The following is a 20,900-nucleotide window of genomic DNA, read 5'->3' as shown; positions in this document are numbered from 1 at the left end:
TAATTAAATTAATAATAAGTTTAATTAAATATCATGCTCCAAATGTCAAATATGAGTATCTTCAGATTATCAGATTTTGTCGCATATTGGTGGGAAGAAACTGCACAGATGTATTCATGTGCTATAAGTTCCCAATTAAATGGTGAAAGTCACAGACCTTAAGAAAAGAAGGGGTACCAGCCAAAGCAGTAGCATATCTCGGCTTGTCTCTTCCTTATCATTTGACTCCCTAAAGGGTGGTTACACAACTGCTATCCCATTCTCTGTAGTAGTGAGAAAATAGCCAATTTCTTTCTAATAACAACATAATGTTCTATACTTAGATCTTATGTCATCATTTGGGAATGCCAACAATCTATGCATGTCCATTTAAAAAATGTTTACAGACACCCATTCTTGTGATTCTTGACCCACACTTCGCTTTAGCAAGACTGCATCCTCAAAGGGGAAACAGCAGAGTCAATACCTAGGTTTCACAAGCTGTCTCTACTTCTAGGTTCTTTCTGGTGAACTTGAATCCCCACATTCCACTCTGCCTCTAATTTCAGAGCTTTCACCTCGTGATTCTGACCCTGGGTTTGGCCTGATAACCACAATCACAAGTCTTTCTTCACTTTCCCAGGTAAGAATTTATAAACCCCTTAAGGAACACAGAAAAAGAGCAGCATGGTTTCAATCACTGTTGTTAGAAGCTTCAAAACTGTTAATTACAATGCTCCTGTAGAATAGAAATTAATTATAGTCCTTAAATGTATTAAATTGTTTTTGAAATATCTACTGCTGTTAAAGAAGCTTTAATTGACCCCAAGTTCCTAGAGCAATCAATATTTCTTTCTAACTTAAAAGCACTCTAATATCTCAACTGAAAGAAAAAATAAATCCAATCTGTACACTGTTCTAGTCTGGAAACATTCTCAGTAGGAATTGTACCTCTGACTTTCACCCTCTCATTAGAGCTTTACTTAATATGTCTGATCTGTGATCATGATTCTGGCTTACAACTATACAGATGGGATTCAATTGCACTTTTAATGTTAAATTTTCTAATATCGCAATACAAAAATAGTTCTCATGGGCTGCATATCCATTTCTGTACACATGCAGGAAAAATAACTTCCACATTTCCTCTTTTATCATCTACTTCTGTACAACCAGCAGGTTGCATGTCACGTCTTACCATCTGTTGATGTATTGCTTGTTAATATATTTTTGTTTTAATCAGGGAATTAATGGAGAAGTCTAGATAATATAAAATTCTATTTAATAGCAATTGATTATCTTTTTTTAAGGAATTAGAATATATCTAAGGCTAAAACTTCATGAACCATTATTGACTCTTTTCTTGATGTTTTAGAAGCCCCATCAGAATTTTAAAATTTCTTGTATTTAAAAAAAAAAAACCTTAGAGAAATCCCATTAAATAAAAAATGGTCAGAATTAGAGGAAGATGATTCTTATTTCTATGCCACTGTGCTCGGCTTTCCAGGCATAAATGTTTACATCCTTTTATTAAGACTAAATGAATGCAATGGTAACAATTTACACAACCCACCAATTACCTATTTAGTAATATAATCCTTAGAATAGCCTTTGACTTTCCAGTTCCCGTGAGCAAAATACATACGAATGCTTTTCTACCTGTAGTTAACATGGTGCCTCTATAGACTTTGTTTTTCTTGGGAAAAAAACCCTCCACTCTCCTGAGAAGGCTAACATTCATGTCCATTTATGGAAACAATTTAACTGATTAAACAAGAATCAATTAAACAATTCAATTGATTCTTTTGTGCTTCATGGCTGTTCTTACATTTGCCAAGTTTAATTGCTTGGTAAGGCTTTGTGGTAAGGCTTTGTGTTCCTGAGGTAAGATGACATGCAACCCAAATTCTTTTGATATTTTCTCCTGCTTTCATGGAATTGTATCAAAACTAATTTGAATGCTAAATAAACTGAAACAAAATTGTGGGGTTTTTTGGTTCTGAAAACTGGCACAATTCTCATAATGAAGCAAAAAATCATATATATATTTAAATTTTTTTCAAAGTATTTAAGAGGGTGAAGAATATCCTCTAAGTTTAAAGATGCAATATTTGTGAGATTTTAAAATCACCTTAAGATTGTTAAATTTCTATCTTACTGTAGACTTGTGAACAAATGCTTAATAACTATTTTTCAATACCCCCATCTCCACAATGGAAATAGTTCCTGAAAGTAAAGATAAATGTAATTAAGAAACCTGGAAACTGTGAATTTCATCAGAGTGATGAGGACAGTGGATTTCATCATCCCACCAAAACAGAGAGTATTTCTCACACTACTTTTCTCACCAGCTAAGTCTTATGACAAAGCAGATAGTCTTAAATCCACTACTACTGCTGGACAGACAACCAGTACAAACAGAGGACTCTGTGCTTTATGAGAAATTTAAAGTTCCACTTAAGCTTATCAATCTCAGCTCATACATATTGACCTTATGATCATTCCTTATAGAACAGATATTTATGAAATATTGACTTTGTGGTCAGCATCAAGATAGGCTTCAGTGGAAAAAAGTGAGCAAAAACATACATGGGCTTTGCTGTCTGGAGTTTTCATTTAAAAAATCCATATATATATACAATTATATAATGAGATAACTAGAAAAGAGTATGGTGCTTATAAACCTGTAAAACAAGAGGAACTTGAAGTTATCTAATGGGTTAGCAATAGCTGTTATATTAGTTAGGATAAGTTTCAGTTGATATAAAAATCACAAAATAAAAGTGACAGAAGCAAGAGAGAAGTTTACTGCTGTCTCACATAAAAGACTGATAGATGTATGTGGTCCAAGGTTATTTATGGAAGTTCCAATTTAACAGAGGCCCATATTCCTTCTCTTTTGTTTCTGCCAATTCGAGAATGTGCTTCTACCTCATCATCAAAGATGCCTTCTTGAGCTCCAACAATCAGCTTTGCATTCCAACTATCAATAAGGAATAAAGTGGGAATGGTGCCTTTCATCTCCTTTCAAGAGCTTCCTAGAAGTATTACACAACCAGTCCTACTACATTAGTGGGTGAGAACTTAGTCATATAGCCATACCTAGCTGTAAGGGAGGATGATATAGCCATATTAAATGTGCCTAATTAAGTCACTTTTAATAGAGAAGAATAAAATAATAGATATTTGGAGGCACGTATCAGTATCTACCATAGTTTGCCTGAGAAAATGACTTTAGATCTGAGGTTTGAAGAATGAATAAGTGTTAGGGAAGAGGGGAAGAGTGCAGAGACTTCCTGGCAAAAGCACAATCCACATGGCTATACCAGCCTCCAACGCAGCTGGACATGGACCACTAGTATTCGGTATTCTTTTATGTAGTAGAGAAAAGAACTTCTCTCTTGTTGTAGTCAATGCTATTTTGAGAATTTTAAAATATTCCATTCAACTGAATCTTAACTAATTTTATCTAATATAACAGCTTTTGCTAACTCCTTAGATAAGGTCCAGTTTCTCTATATTACTATTTTTCTTGAGCCTGGTATATGATTAATGTTTTTGTTTTGTTTATTAATTATAATAGGTTTACTTTTATGAGCTTATATAAGCTTTTAATATTATCAGAGACACACAGTAAATAAATCTCTCCTGTCAAGATCATATAAATGTCATCAGAATATATATATATATATATATATATATACACACATTTTATAAGAGCTGCTTGAAGCACTTTTTGCTGAGCTAAAGCAAAGATTTTGAAAATGTTTAGATAATAAAATCTCATATTTTAGGTAATATTTCAATGAAAACACATGTTAAAATAAGTCAATTTAACTGCTTATGTTTTCATCTGATATATACATACTCTGAAAATAATTTAATGAAGGAGAGGTCTACACAAAGGCATGAACTTCAGGAGGTGAGAACCATTGGTGGTTATCCTAGAAGTTAGAAACCAAATCATGTATCATTAATATTATTATTATTATCATCATTATTTTTAATATTAAAAGCTTACTCTGTACTTGGTAGTTTACCCATTTTTAATCTTCATAAAATTCCTGTGAGATAGGTTTTATTATGTTCATTTTACAGTGAGAGAACTGAAACTGAAAAGTTAAATAACTTGCCCAAAGTCACACAGGTGGTAACTGGCAGGATATCTGTTGATCTGATTTCTAATCTTACACTCCTTCAACCATGCCACGAAGTCTCAGAAAATTTTGTCTGTTCTAGGATGATCCTGCTGGATGTTAAAATGTCTGCATAGTGACTGTTGCACTTTTTAAATACAGCACAAAGTGCAGGAGACAGAGGCATTAATCAACACTAATAATTCAAGTATTTTAAAAGCATTTTTCTTAAAATATATCTAATGATGATGCTTATTTTGTAAGATTAGAGTAAGATTGCTGACTATCTTCTCATTGAAGCTAAATTCAAAAAAATCTTGAGACAGCTATTAATGAACTTATAACCAATAATAAACTAGTGCTTTCTTCATGACTGTTTCAACATTATAATTTTCCTATGAACTTGTTGTGATTTTGAACTTGCAAATACATCTTGACATAAGGGCAGATATTTTATGAAAGCAAAGTGACACTTCATAGGCCTTATTATTGAAATTCAGCTGAAGGCATAAAGATAATTATCAAACACACAAGAGGGCTTACTTGTTATTTAAGAATTATGTAGTCCAGGAATTGCAACCACATAACATCACTTTTCTAATGAACACTTATTACTTTAATCAGGCTCTAATTTAATTTAAAAATCAGAATTTTAAAATCAGAACTGGTCACATGTACTATAGTAGATAATTTAAAGGTTTTATTTCATTTTACATAATTTCTGGGTGACAGATAAATTATTAATTAACAACAGATGAGTATCATTCTTGACACAGCAATATATTAAGTCTGAATTTGGATATTCCCTGACAAACACATCCCCTAAAGGAGGGATAAGTTAAAGGTCATCATTATTGAGGGCTGGTCCTTGATTTAATTAGCTTATTTTAATGCAAAGAAATGGTTTGGAATTCTCATAATTCATACATCAATTGGAGTTAAAAATTGGTCCATGAAAGATACAACTAAATGAATTCATCACAACAAATCAAAATCATGTCTTTCTAAAACAGAATAATTATTTATAACTAGAAGAAGGCCTTGTGGATATTTAACCTTCTACCCACCAGTTATCCTTCAAATAGAAAGTACCTTTTATAGTGGTAAAAGAACTCCATCTCCTGTCCACTGTTTCCCCATTTGTGACATTTCCGCATAGACAACACTTGGAATTCTGTTTAAAAATGAAGATTCCTTGGCCCTTACCAGATTTTCTGAATCATCTCTGGGGGTGGTATATGGTAGCTTGCATTTCTGGATAATTATGTATTCTAAAGTTTGACAATCCATATAACAGTTCTAAGAATCTTTTATTCTGATCCATGAGACAGGAAGGATAAAATAAACTATAGTCAATAATGTAAAATCTGAAAGCCCAATATCAATTCCCAGAGAGAATTTCCATTGATAGTTAGTAGGAAATAATTATAGTCTTGAGAAACAAAGTATTCCATTCAAATATTTGATACTTTAATAATAATATTAATAAAGGTTATGCTTTAAGTACTTTTGTTTTACATTTGTGCATGTTGAGCCCCATGGTAAACATGTCACTTGACCTTAATGACAATCCTTTGAGGGCAATATTTCTATCTACTTCCTTTACAGATGAAAAAAATGAACTTAGAGAGATTATGCCCAGTAGGTGGCAGAGATACTCAGGTCTGTCTGCCTTCAAACTGCTATACTATAGCACTATAGATTAATGAGGATTTAATATTCAAACCTGATAACTTTAGGAAAATATTAGATAGTGAAATAAAATTGAAGCTGATGTACAGCATGGTAATATAGAGCATCAAACAGATTGAAATAGAACATCTAAGTGTTATATGGAGTTCACATGAAGTGCATAGATCCTGATATCATTTAGTGGACATTAAATAAGAATGAATATATTTATTTAAAATTTAGGAATGTTTTAAATTTTTTTCTTTCAAAATTTTTACAGAACATTATTTTGTTAATTACATCTCCTCTCCACCAAATAAACAGAGAAAACAACATCAACAATAATGCACACATGCATGCATGTGCATGCACACACACACAGAGGCAAGATAACTATCTTCTGTTGGATAATTCATATTTTGTAGTCACAATGTCAAGTTTAATTGACATAGTCTCAACATAAAGCTTGGTATAAAAGGCACCCTGTGACTTTTTGGGAAAATGACATGTATCCTTTGTATATCCAGACATTTATTGAGCACTCATAATTCGTTCAGCTAACAAATATATATTGTGTCTTTAAGAAACTCACAGGATAATGGGGAAACAGACCTGCCTACTTAAAGTAGATTGGTGTTAATTATTATGATAGAGGTAAGCACAACATTTTATGGGATCTCAACAAGGAGGGTAGTGAACCTAACTGGGAACGGACATATCCATGAAAGACACATATTGTAAACGGTTTGAAAGAATGAGTGAGTTTGGGGCAAACAAGTAGAAAATGGGGAAAGGAAGTTCTAGGAGGAGTGAGGAATATAGAGATGTAATGGATACTTTCTTTTCTTAAAGAAAGGCCAAAATCTGTTTGAGCACTGCATTCTGTCTGTAGTGTACCTCATTATAGTAAATGGAAAAGTGTTGGGACAGAGGTTGGGCAAGCCAGGCAGAAGGCAAGTAGATGATGGCACGTTTATGATTAAGTGAGGTCCAGGTGGGACCAACCAGACTTCTCTCTCTTGAATTTAAATCTCGAATGGAGGGAATGTAGGTAGAGTTAACCTATCTGGTGGTAGCACTGTGAAGAGTACACCCTTCAGTTCATTCTCGTACTGAGATCCAAAGCTGTTCTGATTCCTCCAGGTCTTTACTCACATGTCCTCTTCTCCACAATGCCTCCACTGCCCAAAGTTTAAACTGTGCACTTCAATGCTCCCTATCCACTGTCTATGCTCTATATTTCTCCTTAGCATTTATCACCATCTAACATACTATACATTGTCCTATTTTTTTTACTATCTGTTTCATCCAATTAGAATATAAGCTTCATGTTTCACTTTCTCATTGCTATACATTATCTTATTTATTATCTGTTTTGTCCCACCAGAATAAAAGCCTCATTTTTCACTTACTCACTAATTATCCAATGCATAGAATAGAACCAGGCACTCAGTTTACTGTATGAGTCAATAAAAGTGTTTCCCATATCATTCAAATACATTTTTCTTTTGACTAACATACCATAATCAGTTTCTGTGGCTTGTAAAAGAGCCTTGACTGAACTGTTTTTAAATGTATAAAATGCTTTCAAGTACATTTTCTCACATCAACCCTGAGAAATGTATTATTCTCATTACTTAAAAGTGAAGAAATTGAATCTCAGTGAAGTTTAATAATTTTTGCATATGCACTGTTTTAAGTTGCAGATATGAGACTCAAATCTATCTCACCTGCACCTTGCCTTTTGTGCTCTGCCTCCTCTTGAAAATCCCCAATATAAAGGTTTCATTGAGCTATCACTGACAACGACCCACTTTCATGTTTCATCACCCCAATAGTCATAAACTCATTTTCTATATCCAACTGAAACTTCTTCTATTTTTATTCAGACTCATGTATTCCTGCAGTTTTCTCACCACATATGCTGAACAATTACAGTGTATCAAATCAAAAGAACATTTCTTTTGAGTGGAAGAGATTATGTCTTTCTTCCATATTCCTTTCCCTGGGCTACGTAATGCCCACAATTTTTTCCATCTTTTCTTCAAAGATCTATTTTTCATTTAATAAATTATATAGACAGCATTCCATATTAAAGATTTATCTTAAAATGTGGTACCCTAACAGGCTATATTAAATGAAATTATATTAATGTAATGTGAAAAGTAAGGGCAATTTTCTAGATAATCTAGCCTGTGGCATGCTATATATATATGATTGTATGTTGAGCTTTCCCCACAAAGGCACAAACTCCGCTAACTTTTGTTTAGCTTATAATAAGTTATGACTGTATTCTTATCATTACTTACAATGTTTTATTTACTCATATTTCCCTAAATACATGTTGTATATTGTCATTTAATCTTTAATATTACATATAGGCAAAATATTTAAATAACTTTGATAATTACCTAATAGTATAAACTATATTAACTTTATTTCAGTTATAATATTTCATGAGGTTAAAAAATCTTTAACTTTATATTATTAAAGAACATCTATTCATTCTACATATATTTTTGGAGAGCTTACTATGTGCCAGGCATGATGGAATGTTCTGGGAATCACTGTTAAATAAAATACACTTTCTTGGAACTTATGTCTATAACATCATATTATAGAAGCATTGAGTAAAGCGTAATTTTTCAGTGAGCTTTTTTTCCCCTCTTTTAAAAAAAGTGAAATATAATTTCAATCAAAAATATTACTTCCTATGTTTATTAAGACTGAAGACTGACCCATGTTCAGACAGTTCAACCTTAATCTCGTTAGCACTTTGATTCTTTGTTTACTTAATTTTTTTTGCCACATTTACCAATATTTATTCCCATTCCAATTTCCATTTAGGGCGATTAACACAGAAACTCACTTTTTAAGACTGATCCAAAACTATGCTTCCAATCTTGGCTCCACTCTCATTGCCACTTGATGTCTATTATCCCAGACACAGCCATCTTTCTGTCTCTTGATCCATTTTCACCTTTTATGCTTTATTTCTTAGAAAACGAAGCATTCTTCTTTCCAAGGCCAATGTTGCAGCTCTTCCTTTAGCCTCACCCTTCTCGATTTCCCTAGCTTTCTCTACCCTCTATCAATACATATGTTCGGGGTCAAAGAAAATATATAGTTTATTTCTTGTTATGCAAAATGGTTTTTTGCTTTAAAAAAGAGTAAATGTTGAATATTTAAGATTTAGTAAAACAAATCAGTCATTGCTCTTTTCAGAATACCATGCTAGTTCAGGAACGATTCTATTCATGAAAGCCTCTTAGAAGAAGTATTTCCTCTTCATGATCACCATCATCATAAGGTTGTATTTTTTTTAATTTTATTTTATTATTTTTCTTTATACAGCAAGTTCTTATTAGTTATCTATTTTATACATATTAGTGTATATATGTCAATCCCAATCTCTCAGTTCATCCCACCACCACCCCCACCACCACCCCCACTTTCCCCCCCTTGGTGTCCATACGTTTGTTCTCTACATCTGTGTCTCAATTTCTGCCCTGCAAACCAGTTCATCTGTACCATTTTTCTAGATTCCACATATATGTGTTAATATACGATATTTGTTTTTCTCTTTCTGACTTACTTCACTCTGTATGACAGTCTCTAGGTCCATCCACGTCTCTACAAATAACCCAATTTAATTCCTTTTTATGGCTGAGTAATATTCCATTTTATATATGTACCACATCTTCTTTATCCATTCATCTGTTGATGAGCATTTAGGCTGATTCCATGACCTGGCTATTGTAAATAGTGCTGCAATGAACATTGGGGTGCCTGTGTCTTTTTGAATTATGGTTTTCTCTGGGTATATGCTCAGTAGTGGGATTGCTGGTAATTCTATTTTTAGTTTTTTAAGGAACCTCCATACTGTTGTCCAATTTACATTCCCACCAACAGTGCAAGAGGGTTCCCTTTTCTCCACACCCTCTCCAGCATTTGTTGTTTGTAGATTTTCTGATGATGCCCATTCTAACCGGTGTGAGGTGATACCTCATTGTAGTTTTGATTTGCATTTCTCTAATAATTAGTGATGTTGAGCAGCTTTTCATGTGCCTCTTGACCATCTGTACGTCTTCAATGGAGAAATGTCTATTTAGGTCTTCTGCTCATTTTTTGATTGGGTTGTTTGTTTTTTTAATACTGAGCTGCATGAGCTGTTTATATATTTTGGAGACTAATTCTTTGTCCTTTGATTCATTTGCAAAGAATTTCTCCCATTCTGAGGGTTGTCTTTTCGTCTTGTTTATAGTTTCATTTGCTGTGCAAAAGCTTTGAAGTTTCATTAGGTCCCATTTGTTTATTTTTGTTTTTATTTCCATTTCTCTAGGAGGTGGGTCAAAAAAGATCTTGCTGTGATTTATGTCAATGAGTGTTCCTGCTATGTTTTTCTCTAAGAGTTTTATAGTGTCCGGTCTTACATTTAGGTCTTTAATCTATTTTGAGTTTATTTTTGTGAATGGTGTTAGGGAGTGTTCTAATTTCATTCTTTTACATGTAGCTGTCCAGTTTTCCCAGCACCACTTATTGAAGAGACTGTCTTTTCTCCATTGTATATCCTTGCCTCCTTTCTCACAGATTAGTTGACCATAGGTGCATGGGTTCATCTCTGGGCTTTCTATCCTGTTTCATTGATTTATATTTCTGTTTTTGTGCCAGTGCCATATTGTCTTGATTACTGTAGCTTTGTAGTATAATCTGAAGTCAGGGACATAAGGTTGTATTGAATGAGTGTCTCTACATGTATATGACACAACACAGACACAGAGAAAGCATAAGTAAAGACACAGAGGCCTGGTGTCTATACTATGTTTTGGAACTGCAAGAAGATACAGGACACTGAATATCTGGGGAAAGCCCTGCAGTGGCAGAGGTCTGTCTAGGATGGTCCCATAGATCATGGCCCCTTGGCCAGTCATAGAACATGGCTGGTATACAATGGCTGAATGAATTTTTTTCACTTATATTTCTGTGATATAGTTATTTTGAAATTCTTTACTATTTTTTAAAAGTAATGTTCTTACTTGAAGTCTTTCTCAAAGACACACTTGAAATTAACTGATTCTTTTAGGACATCACTGTATTTTGCATGATTCTCTATTCTAATATTTATATTTACTTATTATGTATTGTAACAATTGCTCCTTGAAAATGTAGACCACATCTAAAGCAATTTCTCTGAGTGTTTCTTGAATGAAAGAATTGTGTATGCAAATATTTGAACTGCCTTATATTATTGTTAAAATATTGGATTTTTATGCATTAAATACTTTAACATCTAAACAAAATGATATTACAACACATGATATAATTTAACAATGATAAACTATAACTTTTCAAATACAGTGAGTTTATAATATTTTATAAAAATAGCTTGTTTTAGGAGTTCAAAGAATGCTTTTTTTAGCATCTTGTAGGCCTATTGTAATTTCAAAGATGGATTATTTTAGAAAGAGAAGATTAATGATGTGCTTAATGAGAAAAACAATACAAAATAAAAGGAAACAGTATGCTATGTAACAGTGTATCATTACATTGTAGTTCACAACTGTCGCTTTTGCATTGATTTTATTTGATAGAAAACGACAAATAAGTATGTCTTTTTTTGTGTATCTTCTGTATTTTTTCACCAACATAATTAAAATTGAGAATATTTAAGCTGTAAGAACTAGATTATGTTCATTTCTTCCTAATGACATTGCTCAGTTGTCCATGTAACTTTGCCAACTTCTGCTTTGTGATATAACTTAGAGAATAATTTTGTGATGTTCTTTAAAAATGTTATACACTCCTTAGCATTGTTAACATACTCAGCAATTCTTTGACAGTTCTGCTGCCAATAATAGCATCAAATCTGGTTGGCTCTAAATAAATTTAGTAGTTACTCTAAATCTTTACATATTGTGTGGAGTACCCAGCATACAAAGTGAGCCACTCTCTTTTAATTTGTAGATATTTTGAATTATATCCTAAGTTAGCCAGTTTCACAAACTGGTCATTTTAAATTTGCATCTGTATCTGTGTAAAACTTGAGATGATAATAAAAGTCATAATGAAGATATAAGGTAAACGTCAAAATGACTTTACCAAATACATTTGAAAAATACCAAAAATGTATTTATAAAAGGAATCCAAGTATACTTTCAAAGGGATACTTAAATCAATTCTCTGAAAGCTTATATTCTATAAGCACAAAAATATTTAATATAAAATTAAGATCTTGAAAAGTTAATTAAATATATTTTAATAAGATCCCTTAGCGTATATATGAAGCACTTAAAGGATTTAAAGTGGTGAATATGTTTTCTTAGCATTAATTTTTTCCTAAATTTAAAATAAGCAAAAGGAAAAAAGATCATTTGTGTAATAAATTATGCTATTATTTAGAAAGTACATTAATCATTAAAACAACACTAGCTAATCTTGATTGAATGCCATCTTTATTGGAAGTAAATACTTTATATATTATTCTATAAATAATCCATTTAGCATCATGATAAGCTCATGACATGCTCTACTGTTTTCCAATAGACAGTCAAGGAAAGTGAAAAGAAAGAATTTCACGTGCTTATAGCCAGACTCTAGTGAACGGTGGAAACTAGTTTTAAACCATGTGTTTAATTTCAAAAGGCATGCTCCAAACTATTGTACAATTTTATTTTTTGAGAATAATTCTTATTATTTGTAAAACATTTTGAAAATATAAAAGAAAGAACCAACAGTGGAAAAGTTAACTGTGAACCAGAATTAAAAATAGATTTGGAATTAGAATTATTTAATTGGAATTACATAAATTATAATAGTAATATCTATATGAACCTTTAAAGTCAAAGTATTTTCAGAGAACCAAATAATGTGCTATTATGACTGTTGGATAATATTCCAAGAGGCGACTAAGACTTTTGAGCACAGAAAACTGGTATTTTGCTCACCATCATTAAAGTCTGGCATAATGGGGATATTCAACAAGGTGTGTCAAATGATTTCAGAAATTAATATAAGAGGATTAATTTTAGCTAGCCTTCAATTTACACATGAATTCATTCATTCAAAAAACAGATTCTGTCTATACGACAAGCATTAGGCTAGGTGTCAATAAACAAATATGAGTAGTTAAGTAAAATAAATTTTATGCTTTTCAGGAGTTCACAGACTAGTGGTGAAGAGAGATAAGTAAAAAATTAAATATGATATAATAAATAATACAATAGACTTACATCAAGTTACTTTGTGAAGGTGTTAAGGACAGGAGGATTTAACTTGAATTAAAGTTTGGGGACAATATTTAAGGAGGGGGTTAAAAGGAAATGCTAGCTTCCAAAACGCATTTACAAAATAAAGCAAAGACACACACAAAGAGGCAGGAGCACCTAAACTGAATTAGGTTCAGAGGTGATATTCAAGGAGAGGTGATTAGGAAAAAGCTTCCAAACTGTGTTTGCAAAATAAACCAAGCACACACACTCCAAGTGATAATAATTCTGGGTAAGTCAGCGGGCCCAAGGATTTCACGCCCAGCCCCACCTCCACCCCCATTCTCCTCATTCTTTGCCAAGGTCATTTCATCCACTTCCATAGTTTTCCCTATTCTGTAAGCAGATGCCTCCCACACTTACATCTACTATTCAGGCAGACCTGCCTCCTCAGAGCCAAACCGGTTATTTCCAACTGTCTACTCAATCTGTCCAAAACCAAACTCAATATATTGTTTTGCAAAGCTGCTCCTCCTCCATATTTCTCTCTCCCTCACTAGAGGTAATCTTGCCTTTTTCTCTCTTGTCTCCTATATTCAGTAAGTTAATGGATTCCTTTGAATCTCTTAATGACTTTTCCTTTGTCCTTTATGCTCATACCCTTGCCTCCTCTAGTATGTTTTGCAGACCCCACTTTTGGTCGCTGCTGTTGTGATTGCTGCTCACTGAGCTCTTACTAACCACCAGGCACTGTGCTCCGTGCATTAAAAGCTTTATCTTAAGAGCCTCCTAATTAATTTCGTTACTTCCAATTTCCTTCCCCTGCAGACAATACTTGAAATATAAAGCTATGTTAGCTAGGTATAAGTGAAATATATTTGTGGACGCTATGCTGGGTATCTTACAACCATTTATGTATTCCTATGGAGAGGTCATTCTAGATCAGAATACATACTCCTTTTCAATTTGTAATTCAATTCAACACCTACTTACTAAATCAAGGCTGTGTGTTGGACACTGCTTGGTGCTAGTGATTTAACAATGAAAAAAAAGTACACAGTGCCTGTCCTCTCAGAATATATTGCCTAGCCAAATTCTATTAAGCACAAACCTCTGCAGATGGAAGACATATGATTTCCTATGGGGAGATCAGGAGCTACGCATTGTTTTCTACGGTTGGTCTCACTGATATACTGAGCATTCTTATATTAACAAAGGTGCGTGTTTAGGGAAGATTTTCCCCCTCAATTTCCCTTTTTGCCTTTCAGCACAATTTGATTGGCAATTTGATTACTATAAAAACATATTTCCAACTAGAAGAAAACTGTGTTAATAAGGATTAAATGAGGAGATGTAACTGAATAAGAACCTCAAGTTTAAAAACCCAGTGAGGCTGTAGTACAATGTTTTGAAGAAGTAGAGTTAAATTTCTATAAGTTTCTGAATTAATAGATCAGCAGGATTAGAAATTATATAGCTTGGAATACTTTTGCTGATGTATGTAATCATCAGCAATTTCGGCAGAAGACTATACGGAAAAGACTGTGGAATTTTGGGTTCCATAACCCCAGATTCAGACAGAAACTACATTATGTATACCCTGCATTATTAACAACTACTTAAGTGCCTTTTTTGAGCAACAGTTTTTTTCATCTGTAAAGCAGGGAAATCATGACAATTCATCTAGATTTTTTTGGAAAGCTACTGAATAGTTTTATCTGTCCTATCAACCAGCCAAGGCACAATCCAGTATTCTAACTAAACAGTAAATTGAAGCTTGTCATTCTTCGCTGAAAATCCTTGAATCCTAAATTCAAGTTCCTGAGGATCTGGACTTGACATTCAAACCTATTTTTATATTCTGGAGTTTGCACATTGACTTTTAGCCATTTCCTTCTCCAGCTTATGTTCCAGTTATACTAAACTCTGCCTTTCCCAGACACCAATATGTACCTTTAAACATGTCAGTCAGCTTGCTTGAAATACCTCTTGTGTTAGCTCCACCAGTCATAATCATAATCATGACTGCATACAGTTGGGCAACAGAGAAAAACCTCAGTTCTCTCACTAAGCTGGGGAAGTCTGCTTATATTACTCTGTAACCTTGGAGCCAAAGGGTCTGTCTTTCTTATCTCTATTAGGCTACTTTGCTTTCATTCTTCTTTTTATTTTAAATACATAACATGTTCCAAGCATTCTGATAGATATTTCCAGTGCGTTTAAAAAATATCAACAGTAAGAAGTTATAATATGCTCCAAATAATAGAAAAATAATGGTGTATTCCCAGGGAGAAAAAAATGATAGAATATAAAAAAATCTGTTTTTTTTCCCCTGAAGAGCCAAAATTACCTCAACCTCATATGATCACAAAGATATGGTGCCCCATCCTAATTACTAAGAATTTGAGTGAAATTCTTCATGCAATTGAGATTTCCAACTTGCCCATTAGTCTTCTATATATTTCAAGTAATAGTATCTGCTAAGTGAAAAATAATATATTAATCAATTTTAAAGTTCTCTTGATAAAATATGAAATGCCCCAATTAATAAGGAATGGTAAAGAGGTACAAAGAAAAAAATCTCAAAAAGGTTTTGTCTAGCTGTAACAGAAATCTATTTTAAAAACAATAAAATTAAAGCTTTCCTGAGATCACTAATGTAACTGTTACCTATTTTGAAGAACCCAACACTGGTACACAAAGGCTTAGTATTAAACACATTTACCTTTATATATCTTTAGATATTTCTCTACTAATATATGTCTCACCAACTGCTTATATAGTTAACATAAAAAGAATTTGTTGTTTATTGTGTTGAATTTTCATATTTTAATCATTTACCTTCCAAATATATACCTCTGCTTATTATACAGAGATACTGGCAGTATCCATTTGCTAGGGACACAGATTAATAAAATGTTCTCGGGGATTAAAACAAAGCATAATAAGAGAGGGATAACTTGGGAGATTGGGACTGACATATACACACTATATATAAAATAGAGAACTAATAAGAACTTGCTGTATAGCACAGGGAACTCTACTCCATACTCTATAATCGCCTATAAGGGAAAAGAAGCTAAAAAAAAAAAAAAAAAAGAGTGGATATATGTAAATGTATAACTGATTCACTTTGCTGTACACCTGAAACTAACACAACATTGTAAATCAACTATACTCCAATAAAAAAAAAAAGCATAATAAGTGCTTCAGTAGTGGTATAAACAGGCAAATGATCAAAGGAAATATACTTAATACATCATGCATGAATCAGGTGAATGAGTGAAGGCTTCACCGGGTAGGTGGCAGTTGAGATGAGTCTTTAAGCAAAAACAATTTTCCAATGGGCAGGTTCAGTGAAGAGGCAAAGAACAGAAGCATACAGACAAATTTCTGGGAAAGCAGGTAAATAAAGCAGTATGTTGCATGAGCTCCAGACCAGGAAGAGCTTTTTTATGACAAGCTAAAGAAGTGAATTTTATCCTTTAAGGACAGGGGATACATAAAGTATATTAAACATGGAAATGGCAGATTAACGTGTTTCCATATTTTGTGACCAAGTGTCTTTCTCTTGTTTTCAGTGGGTACCAGGGGACAACAGAGTCAAAGACTTTTACACACATTCTTGGCAGTTAATGTTATTAATACTAGGATGAAATGGCAAAGAAATGTATTCTAAGCAGAAATAATTGCTCTGTGGATTCAATAGATCAAAACTGCTCCCATCAGAAATATATTCCTTTGGTTTGAGGAAGCGGTTTACAAACCACTTTTGCTTTCTTTTTGATAGTAGTATACTATTTGTTGTAGTTCATGAAAGCTTGCATAGAGCGCCAATGAATAAAATAGGTAAATGTAGAATCAGGAAACATTAAGAACCTCAAAAGAATGTATTCCTCTTCCCTACTGTCTCTAGCAACTACTGACAAACTCCCATGAAATCTTAGGACTGCGCAGACTTTGAAAACGTCTAGGTGAAGATACTTAATCTCTAGGAAATGAGGGGGTAGCGTGCTGCTCATCAATACCTCTGGGAGAATTAACACATTAAGTCATGATTAGCTAATCTAGAAGTTTAGTAAAGCATATTAAATGGTTTTACTTGCAAAAATAGAGCTAAATGTGAAATGATGTTGGGACATCATTTTTCTTTTTAACATCTTTATTGGAGTATAATTGCTTTACAATGGTGTGTTAGTTTCTGCTTTATAACAAAGTGAATCAGTTATACATATACATATCTCTTCCCTCTTGTGTCTCCCTCCCTCCCACCCTCCCTATCCCACCCCTCTAGGTGGTCACAAAGCACCGAGCTGTGGGACATCATTTTTATGGACATAAAATTTAAAAGAATTTTTACTGCATTCATATATATATATAAAATATAATATAATTTTGTTTGAAGGTAGGTTTCCCATTTGTACATATTTGAGCCCCATAAATTGACAGTTCTAATACATACAAATATTATAATTAATTTTAATTTTTGTCAATCAAAAATCATTCTAGGCAACTATACTCTAAAATTTGATTTTGGGTGATAAGTTATTCACAAAATATATAGTGCAAATTGGGTGTTGGCATCACCCAGGGTCTAAGAACCTCTGAATAGAAACATGCAGACACAATTATCTTCACGGAATATTGAAGTGAGGTCTCATTTATAAGGAAATTAATTTAAATCAAGTGTTAGTCTATACAAAATAGTATTTGCATGTGTGTGTAGAAGTATGAATGTATTTGGCTAAATTAAAATACCATGAAAAAGAAAGGCTTGTAATTAGAATATCCTTCAGCTTCTTATTTGTTGTCTTTTTACCTTTGAACCCTTCAGGTCAAATACATTCTATATCTTACTTTTAAAATTTAATATTGTACAATTTCAGCAAAAATGACAAGCTAGTTTAAACATTTGATGAGAAGATGGAACTGAAACTCAGTATCATTCATGCTAAGCTATCCTAAATGTTTTTGCATATGTTAACTCTTGTGCAAGAATAATTTTAAGAAAGTAAGCATTAAAATCTCAATTCCTTGATGCAGAATCATTTCAGAAATGCATTTATGCCATTCTATAATGAGAACCACTTTTGAAAATTTAACTAATCATTTCCACAAGATACATTTTTTGACAAATGGTTTGTTACTTTTACAGCATCTCATTTCTCATGACAGTATTTCAACCAAAGAAAGTACACCGCATTAAATAGGTTAATATATATATATAAGAAAAATAATTGTTTAATTCAGTCCTTTGAAAATAAAAGCAAAGAGTCAACTTTTATAAACCTTTATATTCATGCTTTAAAAACCATCCTTCTTTCTTCCTTCTCTTCCACCAAAAGCAAAAACAAACAATAGCAACAAAAAGTTAAACACACACTGCCTGTTATCATGAATGTCAGGATCAAATACTATTTTGTGATTTTAAAAATGTAGGAGAGAATAGAGTTCATATTTGCCAACATTTCTATTTTATCTGAAATCCTAGTGTTTTTACATGAATTGTTATAACATCAACAAAAAAATAAGTGGTTAAAAATCATTCTAGTGTGTTTTCAAAGAAAATCACCTGCCAGGAAATGTGTCAGCAAGATCTACTGAAAGAATTGTAAAAAGCCTGTGTCATGACTGAGCTATGGAATTCACTGACCCTTAAACTTTAAGAGACTGAAGCAGATTACCCAATGTCAAAAGCTGCCCCTAAGAGGCAGCTATGGGATATATTGTAAGGAGTGTTTATATCTCAGTGTATGGAGAAGAAAAAAGTAATAATTCTGTAGAACAGCCCCGGGGCAATTGCATTTTGAGTCACTGCCACAATAAGCTGATCGCCACTGGAAAGTAAATACATTCTGTAACAGCACAGACTTGCACTATCAGTAGACATCAGTGTAAGGCAGGAGAGGTGACAGAATTAAAAACAGCAGTATAAGAAGGGGGAGAGAGAGAGAGTAATTATATCTACTGCTATAGTTTGCAAAGGCAAGAGACTTTAATCAGATGTGCATTTATTCAGAGCCCCCTTTCAAAATAATTCATGCTGCCTCTACTATATTAATTCTCTAGGTCTTTACATTTATTTTTTCAGTGCATTATAACTATATAGCTAAAATAATTAAATGTTAGGCTGTTTATATTCCCATAGTGTAAAATATACAGAGAAGAGTTTCATTTTTCCTTTTAATCTAATGATGATATGACTGAATTGCAAAGTAAACCTTAGTACTGAAAAATGCAATTTGAGGATAAAAATGAAGTAGAATATGATTTACTTTAGACAACCATTTTCTAGACTGATGACTGATTTATTCACAGGCAGTTGAAATACATTTAGTAGGTAACAGCTTTGTAACTCACATTTACATTTATATTGTAAATCATTTTGACTTTTTGATTACACAGAAAATCTTCCATCTTAATGAATTTCTACTTTATCTCAAATTGAAAAGCATACTAAACCTGGTACTTAAGCTACTGTATTATTGACTGATTGTGTATTGCACACATAACAAAATTAAATAACAGGAGTTATGTTAAGCTATGTATATGAAATACAAAACATTTTTCTAAGCCCAGAGAACATAGTTTGCAAAGTTCCCTAAAATGTCTTTTAATTCTACCCTCTCTGTGATATATCAGGGAAGTAACTCTGTAATTTTCACCATATTATATCCATAAATAACAATTTCAGGAGAATAACTCACAAACTCTCAAAAGATGATATTGTAGCAGATTTAAGAATCCTTGTGCAAATTAAGGGTTCACTATTATTTTGCTTGAATTCACAGAGAATCCTAATGCCATCTCATCTCCATATTAAAAAAAAACCAGATTAAACTGACATGCACATTATCTATATCTTACATCCTCTTTAATACTTTCACACTTTGCAGTTTTCCTTCCCTTATTTTTCTCTTTATTAGAAGTTTGACTATATATTAACTTCCTAAGTAGTGAAGCCATTTAAAGCACACTTACTTGAAAAGTGTAAAACCGGGTCCCATTAGGAGGATGCACTTTAGGGGAGCCAGAAACGGTGTTCATATCCGAGAAAATCATTTCTGATCAGAGAGACAATATAATCCACAAGGAGCTAGAGATGCAGAGCAGAGAGCTTAGCGTACAGATAAATCCGTGCATGCATTGAGGGAGGCTAGAGGGTAAAATGAAATCTGCCCCATCCTTCTTAGATACACAGTGATAGCATTTTGAATCTTTCTCCTACGTTTGAAATCTAAGCTGAAAGGTCATCGGCTACTGACCTTTTGTGCAGCTAGTTCTTTAGAACATACAATGTTTAAAAAAAAAATTAAAACACCGAAGGAAAAGAAGCAAGAACCAACAATAAATGGAGCTTGTGCAGAATCTGGCAGTGCTGTGGACCTGCCCATCTGTTCTCAGTGATAATCACCTCCCTCCACCACAGTCTAGCAGAGTGATTATGCTAAATATCCTGGTTAACCAATAACATACAGTTTCATTTCAGGGAAGCATGCACAGTGTAATTCAGAGGACCTCTTCTGACTAACCTGAAGCATGCTTCCTATACTGTTTAAAGCTGTATCTAGTAACAAATTATTATTTTATCACGATTATTTCTGTATGTTTCTAAATCTCTTTGTTAATCCCAGTCTGTTCAACGAGATTTTAAATGTTAAAGCCTGTTTTTTTTTTTAATAAAGTAAACAGTTATTTTTAAATGTATAGATCAAATCATATTTTAGCTGGCTAGGACATTCAGGGGCAACACATATAATTCAGTAAGGCTATATACTAGGCACATTATCAAATAAAATGCTTCAATTATTTTTACTTTTCTAAACTCTTAAAGAACATCATGAATATGAATGTAATCATTGTTTTTTTATTTCCCCCACGTTAACTCAAAAAATTGTTTCACAATTAA

The 20,900-nt window shown here is 33.0% G+C and overlaps 1 protein-coding gene across 12 annotated transcripts in view; it reads right to left on the bottom strand.

The window, feature by feature from the left end:
• The window catches only part of PPFIA2 (PTPRF interacting protein alpha 2), a 479,171-nt gene that overhangs the window by 315,245 nt on the left and 143,026 nt on the right, over nucleotides 1-20,900 (bottom strand). For 4 of the 12 annotated variants that reach the window (XM_057557050.1, XM_057557051.1, XM_057557054.1 and 1 more), the window contains exon 1: nucleotides 19,973-20,338. The exons of the other annotated variants lie outside the window; for them this stretch is intronic. In XM_057557050.1, the coding sequence (XP_057413033.1) occupies nucleotides 19,973-20,053 (81 nt within the window). In that variant the 5' untranslated portion in view covers nucleotides 20,054-20,338. Of the gene's footprint in view, nucleotides 1-19,972; nucleotides 20,339-20,900 lie in introns of those variants that run through there. 12 annotated transcript variants of the gene reach the window in all.

This window comes from Balaenoptera acutorostrata, chromosome 11 (assembly GCF_949987535.1).
Source record: "Balaenoptera acutorostrata chromosome 11, mBalAcu1.1, whole genome shotgun sequence".
NCBI lineage: Eukaryota > Metazoa > Chordata > Mammalia > Artiodactyla > Balaenopteridae > Balaenoptera > Balaenoptera acutorostrata.
The sequence above is the reverse complement of the archived record's forward strand: the minus strand, read 5'-3'. Positions and strand labels throughout refer to the sequence as shown.